The sequence below is a fragment of the Tympanuchus pallidicinctus genome, unplaced genomic scaffold (assembly GCF_026119805.1).
Source record: "Tympanuchus pallidicinctus isolate F22 unplaced genomic scaffold, pur_lepc_1.0 scaffold7, whole genome shotgun sequence".
Lineage (NCBI taxonomy): Eukaryota > Metazoa > Chordata > Aves > Galliformes > Phasianidae > Tympanuchus > Tympanuchus pallidicinctus.
Window position 1 is genome coordinate 4,056,155 of NW_026294791.1, and position 14,678 is coordinate 4,070,832.

The window sequence follows — 14,678 nt, forward strand, 5'->3', positions numbered from 1 at the left end:
TTTTTTTGGTTGTTGTTGTTTGGGTTTTTTTTTTTGTGTGTGTGTGTGTTGGTTCTTTTTTGTTCCTCCCCTCCCCCCTCCCCAGAGACTAACTTACAAATAGAGTAAAGCTGGGAACAGCAGCTGAAATCAACATGTTGTTGCTAATTTTCCCAAACTAAGGATCTGACCAATGTATAAGCAGCACCTTCAGCAGTCACTTGCTACAGTTTTGTCTGCTGTAAGCTACAAAAGCCTTATTGCATGCTGTTATAGTGCTGCCACATACATCACACAAATATGTAACTGGAGACCCATGAAGTGACTGCAGAGGGGAGAAGCAGACTAATGAGGTGGTTTCACTAAGGTAAGCAATGTGCATATTTCATATGGTGTAGTTTTATGTGTATGCTTCAGTCTGCTGCAAATGGAAAAATGTCTTTTGGATTAGTTAGGAAATCTTTCTGTTTCAATTAATATGGGTATTGTAAGAAATAGGTGACTTTCACGATGCTCCTTTTGTCAGACACCCTGCTCTTCTTGGCAGGATTTTTGCACTGTGTTTTAGTGGTTTAATGGTTGAGGCTCCAGTTAGTTGAGCCTGACCCAGAGCACTAAGTTTGCCTTGTGCTAGGGAGCAGCACACTCTCTTGCTTGCCTTTAAAACATGAGTAAAAACTGCTGTTTTTCTGTCCCATATGTCCTAATGGGGAGGTGGGGAGTTGTGCAGGGTGTGGAGACGCTCGGTGTCTTCACGTATGTGCTCAGTGCCCTAGGAAAGGGACTTCAAGTCCTGTTCCTGAAGTGACATTCCTCTGAAACCCTCTGAAGGCTTCATAGGGAATTACATCTCCATGCAAAATGGAGCCCTTGAGGAAGATCAAATGGATAACGCACCGTTACTTGCAGTAAAGTGCTCAACAGTTGTAAGTGCAGTGGGTAAAGTTCACTCACCCAAAGCACCGTGAGTGATTGCTCATCTTAGTGTTGGAGGGCCATAAAATTAAACTCAAGGAATGCCCTGGTTAATTGATTTGCTATGGTTCCTATTGAGTAATTATGTTCAGCGAGGGTCTGTCAATACAATTTGCTATTGGCTGCAGCAAGATTGGGTCTTGATAAATGCAAAGTGGTTATCATTGCAAAAAGATGGTCATAGAAAATATTGGCACTTGAGGGAGGAGCCCTGATAGTTTTTTTATGTTATGTAATTTGCAATAGCTGAGTGTGCTCAAGATTTACTGCTTTGTTTTGAATTAATCAGAATATATGAAGACTCTTTCTAATTTACTCTGCGCGTAATGTTTCTCCCATAAATGTTCTTGTAATGTGGGAACACATTACATTATTTTCAGCTAAATAATAGAGTCATAACAATCTATTTTTAAAAAAGTAATGAAAAATATTGATGGCAGAGTAACAAGGGACCTTACTCTGACATAAGCATTTGTTTAATTCACTTGTGGCCATGTTCATAGAAGGAAGCTATTGCAGCCTGAAAGCTAGTGATGGGTCTCACTGCAAAACTGCAGTCCTGAGCCCTGCACAAGTTGGTTGTGGTCTGTTTGTGTGTGTCTTAATGCAGAAGGTGACCTCATTATCAAAATTCAGGTTTCTCAGGTGCTTGAAATCTAGCTCATGTGTATGTTTAGTTGTCTCAGTGACCACCAGATATTCTCGTTTAAGCAGAGCTCAGCCTAGGGATTTTATTTCCTGGGCATGACTGGCTCAATCACCTGTCCACGAAAACAAAAGGATTGTTTTCTCTTCCAAAGCATTTAATGTGTAGCTTCCTGGGCTAGTTGGATTCTCAGGATGTATGGGTGGATCTAAAGCAGGAGTTGTGCTGCTCAGCCCTGCTTCAAACTCGTTTTTGGAAGCCCTAGTTTTCAAGATTTGAGAGCTTTATACCCTGATCCTGACCATCCCTCAGGGGAGTTGAATAAATCCTCTTGCAAATACAGCCTTCAAGCAAGCATGGCAGTGATCGCCAATGGAGAGGCTGCTTTTTCCTCATGGCTTTGCACAGTAGCTTATCAGCCACTGCAGGTGGTCCTTATGGATCTACATCATATGATGCAGAGTGCTGTTGATTTGATAAATGTGGCCTTTCTAGCAGAATCTGAGTTAGATGGAAATTACACAAACGTGCCCCATTAGAATGAAAATTACATCTCTACTGGGGCACATTTTTGTCTTTTGCTGAACTTCAGCATCCTTCTTCCCTAAAAAAGGGCATCTTGTAGCAATAAATATACTCCTCAGATACATAATAAACACGAGAAAGTGAAATAATAGCCTGCATCCACATGTGCTTGATTAATTCTTCCTCTGAATTTGGCAGTCTGTTTCCTGATGACTCGCTTGCCAAGGCTGTGTTCACTTCTATGTCCCTCACTCTTCAAAGTGAATGAATGATTTGAAGAGGCATCATGTTTCCAAACATTGCCATTTGAGGAATTCAGAAAAAAATCTCTAAATGGGTAATTTCTTGCAGAAAGATGGCATGGCTAATGCTAGCTATGCAGTGTGTAGTTATTCTAGTGCTGGTGGTACCAAAACATTTCAGACTGGAGAGCAGAGCCATGGAAACTGATGTGATTTCAGCAATTTGCACCTGAGTTCCAAATTCAAATTTATTTTGACCTGAATTCTCATAGGGGCATAGGTACCCTCAGCAGAGGAGAGTGGTGATATTTAGGTAAATCTGGATCTGTTGCACTATTGTCACCTTTGCAAAAGTTGGCCATCTGTTTAGTGTAATCCATGGTACCATGTTACTGTTGTTCTGCATCTTGTGTTTTTGATTAGGTAGAGCGTTAGGCTTTGGCTCTCTGGTAATGGCTATTTCTACAGTCTAGGTATCTGCAGTGGATGTTTCATTGAATGAGATTTAGAGGTACAGCTCTCCAGCCTCATATGCTCTAATTTGTTGAGAGCTGGAGCTGACAGAGCTCTGGTAGTCTTTGGATATGACACTAGCCAGAATAAGATGCTGAGCTATTGCCAAGTGCAATGGGTTATTTCCATTTGCAGAAAATTGAAGTCCTCATTTTTAGGATGTGAAAGTGTCAGTGGGCTCTCATTCTTTACTTTGGATGAGTTTGCAATCCTTGAGCATCCATAAGGTGGCCAGAGCTAAGACCCTAAGCAATAGAAGAGGTTTAGAGAAGACTAGTAAGTGACACTGGAGAAAGAGAGAAAAAGATACTCGGATTCCTTATTAAACTACCAAAAAACCTCACTCAGATTATTCTAAAATGAGATCAGGAAGAACATTTTGTGACAATAAAGCTTCTCCTCTGCTATGCATCAAGTAGTATCTTGTGAAGAACGTGTGAGTACTCATACCCCAGCCCCACTGCATTTTGGGGATTTTTGGTGGATGTATGTCTATCTTGTGATGAGAAATAGGCTCTCTTTTCCAAGCTGGCTGCTAATGAGCATCCACCCACCAAGGAGCCACCAAATGCTGGACTGGACCTATTCCATGATCTACAGGTTGTTAAATACCTGGTTTAGAACAGAAAGTTGTGAGCAGTTAAATACTTGTGTCGTTCTAACCTTTTCGTCTCATTTCTTCTTTGTTAACAACGAGGATGTACTCAAGGTCGCCTCCCATAGTGCCAGATGTCATGAAATGGGTGCCATAGTCATTGATGAATTTGGCATACATGCCATAATTATAGATATCTGGAAGGTCCCGCAGGGAGATGAGCGTGTCTTCATCCAAAATTATGTTGTTCCTTCTCATCTTGAAGCGGGCTGTCTGCACATTGGTCGCAATTCTAATGAATCCAACATTCTGCAAGTAGAGAGGAGCAGACAATCAATATTCATGGAGGGGCTGGGGGAGGGAAGGTCATTCCTAGTTCTCCAGCTTGCGGGGAAAAGCCTGAGTATGACTGTCAGTACGTGTTGCAGCCTTGAAAGCAGTCTAAATTTAAACAAAATCAGTGGTAATTTTATTTTTTTTTTTCAATGTCTCATTCATGTGTGGCTGTGTGAGGTGGAGGGCAGTGTAATGGTTTGGATGGTTTGCGGGTTTCTTTTTTATGTACTGAGCTCTGCAAGATTCTTCCTCATCCTCTATTTCTGCTATTTCCATTTTTGTTATTCCCTTTTGTATTTTGACAACCGTGATGAGGTTACAGGAGGATACCCTGTCTGGGAGGGGAGTATTTACTAACCTAACAACATACTGGATCTAACAACATATCCATGGCTCCTCTTCCAGACCAATCATTGCCTCAGACACAATGCCAGTGCAACAGAAACAGCCCCTTAAATGATTCCTCCCCTAACAGATCACTGTTCAGCTGCAAGTGAACCTAGACAAGTGCTCAGTAAATGCTCTAGTGGTGCCAAATTCAAGCAGGTTAAGGGCTTCTCAACTTGGAAAGCTATCAAAATAATTATTCTTTATAGTTTGCTATCAGCAACCAAGAAAGCAGAGGAGACAAGGCATAGTATATGTGGGAGATAGTAGCATTCATGTTATTAGATGGGGGAAGACAATGTCACAGCTAGACAAAAATGAGAAAAGCTTGTGAGAAATAAGCCTTATTATTGGAAGCTCTTATTTTCATCATGTTTCTTGAACCTCTCTTCAAGAATAGTGCATTTGCCTATCAGGCAGCTTATATTAATTAGAACAAGATATATTTTCTAGTGGAGATCATTCCCTGGGGAATGTTTTGATCAACATCTTGGTATTTCTTCCTCCCTCATTGCTATCTCTTGTGTTGTTTTTTTTTTTTATATGTGCTTAATGTAGCCATGAAACAGGATGGGGTGAGATGACATGTTGTGGTACTTGGTAATTCAATTTCATTTTTCCTCTCTGTTTTCTAAAATGTAATAAGAACAACAAACAGGATTGCTAAGGATCATATATTTGCAATTACGTGAACAAATTGATGTACAGTTGCAATGTGTTTAAAAACAAAAAAAAAGTAATTAATAAGCAGGCAGAAGTTACAACCATACCATGCAATGCACAGATAAGATGGCTGGCGTGTATGCATTGCTGATTTTTGTTTTTTTTACCTTTGCAGTATATTCTGTGAAATTCTTCAGGGATCCTTTGCCACGTGATAAGGTGAAGCCGAGGTTCAGTTTGAAATCTATTTTTCCAGGCCCAATCCCGATGGTGAAACCCCCTCCTTTGGATTTACTGCTTCTGAGGGCATCAATCAGATCTTTTGAATCATCGTAAAACTCAGAAGAGAATCCAGAATCAGCATAAGCCTAAAGTGGAAGGAGCACACATTAATTTCTCATGTGTTTTCCTTTTGAATCTTTCCCTATTTCTTCAAGGAGTTGGTCATACCTCTGTTGAATCCAGTGATGCTCCTGATGGTGTCAATGCTGCCTTATCAATGAGAGCAGAATAAAGAATGCAGCCACATGACATTTCATTTGGAAGTGTGTGGGAAATGGCACAGATAAATTCCAGATAAAGCCACACATCTTGCTTTATCAATCCACATGCAGGGGAATGGTTTGTGTTTAACCACCAGAAGAAATGTCATAACAGGCAAAGCTGCTAATGGTGTCTATCAAGCCAGCCTGAAACTTCCCATTATAAAAGCTCTCCTTCCGTATCCTTACAGCTCTACCAAATTCTGACTGTTTTGAGTGATTATCATTTTTTTTCCACTCCACTCCAGCCTGCTTCAGGAGGAATTTACTTAGGAAAAAGATTCTACAGCAGTAATCCAACCACTTATGAGGGCAAAGTTAGAAAATAAACATTGTTCTGCCCATGTTTTAGAGAAGTGACCTTTTCCATGACAGCTCTGCTTTGCTGGTGTGTGGAACTCAGCAGCCCTGCTGAGCTCAGGCTGTGCCACTTGCTGTCTCTGTAAAAAGCCAGGTAAATTACAAACACTGAAAAAAAGACATCTCCATGGGTTATGAGTGTCTTCCTAGACTCTGGTGTCTCTGAAGACAGCGTGCATATGGGGCTTGCAGATAAGGAGAGGAGTATTGCCCCTCTTTGAGCTGGTGGCTAGACTATCACCCTCAGAATTCAGACTAATGTTTCTTTTAGCCATTCCAAGGGCTTAAATGCTTCCAAGGGTTGAATTGCTAGCATTGTTCTGATTTTACGTATGGTCAGCTTCATCCCTGGAGAGGCAAGTTTCTTCTGCAAGCTCTACAGGTCATTAATCTGAGCAAAACTCAGAATTTAGAGAGGAAAAAAGAATTATCTTGGCTTTGTCTAGAGTAGAATAAAAGTGGGGATGCCTGGATGATAAAGCACATCAGTGCCTTGATGTGCTATAAAACTGCTCTTATATCACCAGTTGTCTATTGTCTTGGGGACAACTGGAGCAAGGTAATTTGAAAGACAGCAAGCATGCAGTGAGTTGTCTCCTCTGCTATAATGTGCATAGTATCTTTGCAACAAGTTTGGCTTTTTAGCTAAGGAAGCACTGCCAAATTTGACCACCCAAGTACTTACCAGGAATTGGTATATGTGGAAGTTGTAAGGCTTCAGGAAATACTTCTCATCATCTCCATAGTACAGGCGTTCACACGTGGCATCATACCTCAGTGCCCTCCACTCCCCATTGTAGACAGATTCACAGTGACCTCCCAGAAATTTAGGATCATATATGTACCTTCTCTCCTCTTGTGTTAGGATGTTGTATCTTTTGAAAGAAATACCATTCAGAAAGTGATCTTTAACTCCTGTGTTCTTTTTCCAGCAGAGTCTGTTGCTATTTCTGTCCTCACAATGCTACAGTGCCAGATGTATCCATTCTTACATCCAACTTGGACCTTAAGCAGCAACCATCCTCTGAGAGCTGAGTGTGCTCTCTCCTTCCCAAAGCTAACAGAAGGCAAACTTTGATTTCCAGACACTGGTTTGGACTCAGATGCTAGAGATAGAAGTCCATCCCTGTGAGTACAGTTGTGGAAGTCCCAAGTATTGGGCTTCTTCCAGTCCCAGTGAACCTTTCGAGATCTGGTGCATCTCAAAATATTTCCTGGCTTCACTGTAAGTGTTGCCTATCTTAATTTCATCTCCTGTCTTTAGCAGTGGTCTCATTATTACTATTATTATTATTATTTTTTCAATGGAATTAGTGCCCTCCCTGGACTTGGAGTCTCCTATTGGTTTGCTAAGTTAATCATTTCCTTACACCTCCCTGTTCCTGCTCCCAAGCCATCACAGTGCTGCCCTCTGGATTACTGGAATATTAAGTAACAGGTGGGGTTTCAGTGGCTCAAAATGAAAGCATTATTCAAACTAGACAGCAGCATTGCTCCTCACAACAGGGAATCATCTATAAAAACAAGACAGTGCTATTGCTTTTGTGCGTGTGTGTTCTGCAGAGGAAACAAATCAAAGCAGTATTGAATGCAGTGCTCAGTGCAAATTAACATAGGTCACGAAGAACTTTGGATGCCCTCATGCTCTGAGCATTTTTCTCTTTGACTCCAGAGCATCGGGTCAGACAGGTTGGAGAACTGCCCAATGAATGGCTATGCTGTCATATTGTAGCTCATGTTCTCCAAATGGTACTAAGTAGCATCATGCCTAAAACACAAGATCTATGGCAAAAGTGCCACAGTAGACAACTTGACTTAAAATTCATTCTAGATTGTTTTTTTCTTCATATTCTGTGACAAGAAAAAAAAAAAAAGAAAAAACATAATAGAATAAAACCTTTTCATGCGTACAAGTACTTTCTCCAGCTTATCATCATCTGGTGCTCAGGCTCTCTGCTCTGACTCTGTGCTTCAAAGTCCTAAATCCTGGAGTCAGATATTCTCTCTACAGATGGAAGTCTCTGCGGGATGCTGCATTTCCAATATCTACTGTTTCCTTTAGTATTTGCTCTTATGAACTGGTGAAAGCTGTAAGTTAGCTGGACCCAGAGAGTAGTAAAGAAGTGTGGCTTCAGGGTGGCTGAGGCAAGCTCTGGTAGTAAATTGGAGAAGAAAGGGAAAGAAAAGCTGTGCTGAATCCTCCAGCATCTGCACTGCTACCCATGGTAACAGAGGGCTGGTACTCCCCCTTGGCTTTTTCATGGCATGGTATCAGTCCATGGAGCACTGCTCTTATTAAGGACGGGCAATATAAAACAGCCCTGTTTTGATTGCTGAAGTTGCAGCTATTGATTAATTACTCACCCTCGTGCTGCTTTTTCAGACCCTGGGATGGGGAACAGATTGCCACAGGGGCGTTCAGCATCTTCATCTTCGCAGTCATTTTCATCAGACCCATCTCTGCAGTCTGTATTGCCATTGCACACAAGATGCCGTTTAATACAGCGACCTGGAGTGCACAGAGAATTGTTCTTCCACCTTCAGGAACCCTTTTTGCATTTGCTTTGGTATTTGGTATCTGTATTTCAGTGCCACAAGAAGCCATGCTGTGTGGTAAACACTGCACTCTTCCATCAGGAGCTTATAGCAATGATTACAGTTCAAGAATGAATGTTTGCAGGAGCTGCAGCTTGAAAGAGCTTTTGTTTTGGGGGTAGGAGAAAGCCTTGATGTGGCAATCATGGAGAGAAACGGTGCTGTGGATGAAGCAATGTTGACCTGCTTTAGCTGAGAGCTGGATGAGAGGGAATGGCTTTAAGCTGTGCCCTGGGAGGTTCGGGTTGGGTAAAAGGAAAAACTTCTCTGAAAGAGTGATCAGGCACTGGCACAGGCTGCCCAAGGAGGTGGTGGAGTCACTATCCCTGGAGGTGTTCAAGAACTGTGGGGATGTGACACTGAGAGATATGGTTAATGGGCAATGCTGTTAATAGTTGAAACGTAACATGGATGGACTTCTGCTCTGCCCACCCAAAACCTTTGGCTGGAGTCTGAGTCCAATTCACTCACCGCTCTCCTTGCACTGGAAGTCATTCCCACAGCTTGGAGCTCTGGCACAGCTCTTCCCAGCACTGCAGCTTTGCTCATCCCAGAGGGGCCCCTCGCAGCGCTGCCCTCCAAACATTGCTGGCTGCAGCAGCGTCCGGTGCCGGTGCTGCACAAGAGAGAAACATCTAATTTGTTTCCCTTGGATGGACGTAGATACAAATTACAGCACTGATAGTGAGATGTTTCTAACGGGTTATTAATGAGGATTGCTGCTTTTAAACCTGGGGGGGGGGGAGGGGGGTGAGAAGAGCCAAATCATTTCCAGATTAAAAGCACGGGAACAAAAATACAGGGATATGAACTCATTAGAAAGCAAAATTATGTTAGGTATTTGAAAATGAAGACTTGAATTATGAAGGCGTCTGGAATGATATCAGAATTTGAGAACAGGAACTGATGAATGAAGGCTGCTTTGAATTTCTTCTCGTTAGAATATTTTCATTAAGAACCAGGGGATCCATAATTAATTCTGAAATTGAAAAGGGAGAAAGTTTTGGCCAAATATTCTGGCCTGGTTCTTCCACCTTTTGCTTTGATTTGGTGTTCTGCAGCTCTGCTGCCTTAAATTTATTGCCAGTTTACACCAAAGCAAGAGCCTCTCTACGAGAGGAGCACCTCCATCATGTTTGGGTGAGTTTACAGATGCCTCAGGATGATGAATATGTATCATATGTATAATTAATGTGTGTACATCCTCAATATGTGCACATCAGAAGATAAATGCATACATTACAGTGGAGCCTTACTTTTCTCCCTTGGCAAGGGAAGCAATCAGTCCATTCCGACCACTGGCTCAGCTGACAGTTGACAGGAGCTGGAGAACTTGCATCTCTGATGCTTCTTCTAAAGAGAGGGAGAGGCAGTGTTCTGAGAGCTTTGAAGATGAGCTTTATGAATAAGATCTGTGTGTTCTTCTAATAGGAACTTATTTTGTATGAAATGAGAAGGCAGTCAGCCAGCTTCCTTCCTGAGAGAAGGCAACCAACCCTTTCCAATAGGCTTTTTCCTGAGGAGCACATCACAAAATCTGGGAATAGTTATTCTTGCCACCTTGATCTGAAATCTATTTATTTCACTTCTCTTTAACACAGTTCTGAACCTATGGTCAGTATTTTGGCAAACAGATTTGACCTCAGGCTCAGATGCTGTGTGTGGTCGTGGGAATGGCTGCACCAGTGGCACTGGTTGGCAAGGCACAAAGCTGTTTTAATCATGAGGATTTGTTGGCTGATGATTTCTAAAAGGAAATGCACACCTTCTGTATGTGGGGGAGGGGGAAATTAAAGGAAGATATAAAAATGGGAAATGGCAGAAGTAATGCATCACAATAGTCTTTGGATCATAGTCTCTGAGCATACACTGAATAGTGCTATATATAACAGCAAGAAAATATTTGCCTTGCCACCCAGCCCAGTCTTTATGATCTCTGTGTTTCCGCCTCAAATCCTACAACCTTTGTTTTTATAATGTGTTTCTTTGTCTTGAGAAGAAATCCCTGGTGTAATGATGTGGCTCTGAGTTTGCTGCAGCCTTCAAAGCATTTTGAGGGGTTATTCTGAGTCAAAACATTATTATCGTGATGTTAGTGATTAACTAATGAGCAGTCTGTTTCACTTACGAGACTGCAGCCCAAAGAGAAACACTGATAATTAGTGGAGCTGGGAGCACTTTGGAGATTAATCAGTGAGCCCACTAAATTGGCACCATGGTTAGGGTTAGGGATGATGGGTGATGGGAGGGATCAAACCTGCTGTGTCCTAAGGAGAACAGGGAGTCTGCAAGAAAGACCCTGTGCTGGAGATGGTGCTGCTGTGGATGCCTTCTGGCTCTGTCAGGAGGATTTGTGGGCTGTGTTCTTCAGCACTTCACCAAGTGCTTAATTGGTTCACCTTCGATCGGATTTTACATTTACCTCTTCATTATTCTGCCTTGTTTGATAAGTTCATCAAACATCAAAAATCTCGTCTTTGTTCATTTTCAGGAAGGATTATCAGAATAAGCCTTCATAATTAAGTGTATCACTACCATGATTTTCTTTCCTTTCTGCCTTCTCCTTGTCTTCACGTTCCAATTATCACTGATACCCTTTTTGATCCTTCTAAATCATATTTGCCTTTAGAACAAGCCTGAAATTAATAGCTGTAGGAAAAAAAAAATAGTTCTGCCATCATAACACTGTAGCTTTAGGAAAAGTAACTTGTTTACTCTCTTCCTTCAAAGCCCAAGTGACGTTCCTATAGGTTAATTATTGTTCAGAGGAAAAAATAGAGAAACAGGAATCTGGCTTGGATTGGAATCGGGTCAAATGCAAAATAATTACTGTGAGGAAAGTTATGAAAAATATTCCCTTGTAAACTTTCCTGTAAAAAAAAAAAAAAAAAAAAAAAAAAAAAGGAATTCAATCCAAGTGACCAAAAATGATACGGCGACTTCAGTAAGAAAGTTTAAAGAAGGCTTAATTGTCATGTGTGAAAGAAAAACCATTGTGCAGACAGTACATATAAGAAGGAATTGCGATGCTGAGCTTGTGCATGGAAAGCAGCCAATATGTATATATTTTTTTTCTTTTCCTGGTAGCTGTTTACAGAGAGAGCAGTGTGCACATGCCTCAAGTCGGGGCGGAATTGATGGGCTGACTGACTGGCCCCTAATTCCTGTATGCAAAGCTGGATGGAAGCAAGCTTACCTCTGGGCAGGCACCGCCGCCGGCTCCCCGCATGCTGCAGCCGTGGCCCAACGTGATGTTATAGACAGAGAGCATATAGTGAGAATCAAGGGAGAAACCTGGCACAGGCTCCACCACATTGTTTTTCCATATGTAAATGTTTGCTTTAAATTAGCTGCAAGCAAATTCTTGAGGCTTCAGGAGTCTGTGGGGTTGGTGCTGCCGGAAAAAGCCTGGAGCCCATCGAGCTCTGAAATATGTTGGTAAATCATTGACAATGACACTGACCAAATTGCAGAGAATTGGAACATATCCCAGGGGCCTTTCCCCTTTTGGAAATACCCAATTTTACGATAAGGTAATATAGAGAACTGTCTGACTGTTTCCACATGACAGCCAGCGAAGCCCTACTGGTGCAGCAGTGTTTGCTGTTCAGCCCATGCCCTTCAGTTCACTTGAAGGAGGAAACTCATTTCCAGGTTTGGTTCATCTACTCTGCCCAGGGAGAGGTTTTTCAGCATGGGGAATTGAAGGTTAATTCAGAATTATGTTATCAGTAGCATATATATTTGGATATATTTGTCTATAGAGCTTTTGCCTATTGTCATCCCCATAATGTATCATCTCATGTCCAAAGCTGATGGGGAGTTATCATAGAATCATAGAATGGCCTGGGTTAAGAAGGAGCATAAAGATTCTTCTCAGTTTAAATCCCCCCTGCTACGTGCAGGGTCACCAACCAGCAGACCAGGCTGCCCAGAGCCACATCCAGCCTGGGCTTGAATGCCTCCAGGGATGGGGCATCCACAGCCTCCTTGGGCAACCTGTTCCAGTGCCCTGCCACCCTCTGGGTGAAAAGCTTCCTCCTAATATCCAACTTAAACCTCCGCTGTCTCAGTTTAAAACCATTCCCCCTTGTCCTATCGCTATCCGCCTGGATCAGAACAGCTTTTGGATGTTCTTATACAGGTACTGCAGCAGAAGAGCCTAAATTTTTTTTTAAAGTGATCTGGGACAAGAGAGATGTTCCCTAAATCTGAAATATGTCCTCTCCCAATTGCTGCGTGATCCCATCTGTCAACTAATGCTTGTGGCTGGTTGGTGTCTCAGCACAGGACTGGTGGATGTGTGTGTGCACAGGTATAAGACAGTAACACCACACGAAGCAGGAACACTGTGGGTTACTCATTATTAAGAAAACTGTCATAAGATAAGAATATTTGGCTTTTATGTGCCAGAAGAAATTAAAAATAGCCATTGGAAGGCCTCTTGGTCATACTGTAGCCCAAGTTGCCCCATACCTGTTGCCTCAAGGTTGCACATAGCTTTTAAAATTATCCTCTGAGGACTGACTAGGCAGGCACAAAAAATGCACAAGAAATCTGTAACGTTATTATATATTAATAAAAATTAAAGTTTTCTATGGAGGCTTTAGTGTTTGAACAAGCACCCATATCTCCCTGCTTTTCTTTTGCTAAAGTAGGCTGAGGTACTTCATACATAAATGAAGTGTTCCCAGCAGATGATTGCAAGCTTTAACTTCAATAAATTTGAGAGAAAGTGTAATTATTGTAGGAGAATCTGGTCTTGAGCTATTATAGCTATTAAGCAGACAGTGAATTGTCTTCTGCCCACAGAAGGCTGGGAGAGAAGTGTCACTCTGTGTATTTCCCAAATTAATTGCAAAGCACATTTCAATAGCTGGCATTGTAAATCATCAAAATAAAAGGACCTCTTACCGTGTTATTTTAATATAATTAGAGCTCAGAATGGTCCTGGGGCTTGTCTTCACTAAACAAGAAGAAATGTAGCACATGGGTAAACTGTGTAGTCAACTGAAATGTGAATTGCCTTTTTGTGACCTTCAAGAGTATGTTAATGTAATCCTTACCTGCTAATGTGCTTCTGATGAGTTCAGAAATTCTTTGTCCTTTCTCTGCCTACACAAGAAGAACTCGAATAAAGTTTTAGTCTTTATATCAAACCTAAATTGCTTTTGCTGGGAGAAAGGCAGGGGATTACAACTGGCTGATGTGTGCCCCACTACTGTCTCCTTGTTCTACATTGCATGCTTTTGTGTCACTTGGACAGCAGGACAGGGCAAGGATTTAGCAGTGCTTACAAAGGTCAGGTGGAGTTGGACCCCACTGTCCACTCTGTGCATCATTATCCATCCTGGCATTGGTCCGATCTGTCTTCCTTCCAAATTTCTGCCATCCTTCAATACAGTGGGCTGACTTGCACTATCAAACTCCTCCTCAGCACCCAGCAGGGCTGTTGGAGCGTTGTATCTTTTCTGATACTGGCACCAGAAATTGGCCATATATATATAAAGTTATCTGTGGACTGTCTCCCAGATAAAATGCCAGGCTGCTTTGTGCAAGCAGGCACAGCAACAATTCCTCACTGGTGAGTGAGGTCGTTGGAGGGGAGGCACTGGAGAGATTTGAGCTGCAAACAATGCAGTCCACATTAGAGGTGGAATTAAAGAACCATTCTCAAAGGTGTTGTGTTCTAAAAACTATATATATATATATAAATTATAGTTCCATTTATAACATTATGAATTCAGCTTGTTTATAATGCATGTTGGATTCCTGTCTCTGTGCCTGGATTAACACTCGAAACCTCTGGCTTGCAGTGCTGGAGGTGCTGTTGATAGCTGCTCCATCACATTCTGGAGGATGGGAAATGGGGGGTGGCAGCAGGCTGGGACCTGCAGCACTGCAAGGGGAGTCAAAGGCAGGGTGAGCATGGCATCAGGCACTTCATGGCCATTCCTGTTGCTGCAGAAGGACTCGGCTACCAACATCTCCTCAGAAGACAAGCAACTCCTCATTTAAAATCCTCATGCAAGGAAAATCAGGGCCACATGAGCCCAGTATGTAGCTGGACATGCTGCCACACATCCCATGCCCAGGATGCAGGAATGCATCATTTCATTGCCAAACGCAGCACAGGACTTTGATCCACTTCAGTGTATTAACTGCAGCAAGGGGAGTTAATTTCTGCCTGCAAAATGCATTGATCTGCTAAACAGCATCTGAGCAGCGCTTCTGGTGGTGTGTCTGTTTGCATGAGTCTGGCTCTGAGGCAGTTATGTTACAAGAATTTTGTTGTTCAGTGATTTAGCCTTCTAATACGC

At 42.2% G+C, this 14,678-nt stretch overlaps 1 protein-coding gene across 1 annotated transcript in view; it reads right to left on the minus strand.

Annotated features, from left to right (window-relative positions):
• C8A (complement C8 alpha chain) overlaps positions 1 to 11,797 on the minus strand; it is a 21,630-nt gene extending 9,833 nt beyond the window's left edge. Inside the window, exons 1-7 of the mRNA XM_052666235.1 lie at positions 11,555 to 11,797; positions 9,615 to 9,711; positions 8,830 to 8,974; positions 8,128 to 8,272; positions 6,449 to 6,638; positions 5,029 to 5,229; positions 3,544 to 3,784 (exon numbers count right to left, since the gene is read on the minus strand). Of these exons, the coding sequence (XP_052522195.1) occupies positions 3,544 to 3,784; positions 5,029 to 5,229; positions 6,449 to 6,638; positions 8,128 to 8,272; positions 8,830 to 8,974; positions 9,615 to 9,711; positions 11,555 to 11,673 (1,138 nt within the window). The 5' untranslated portion in view covers positions 11,674 to 11,797. The remainder of the gene's footprint in view (positions 1 to 3,543; positions 3,785 to 5,028; positions 5,230 to 6,448; positions 6,639 to 8,127; positions 8,273 to 8,829; positions 8,975 to 9,614; positions 9,712 to 11,554) is intronic.
• Between the last annotated feature and the right edge of the window lie 2,881 nt (positions 11,798 to 14,678).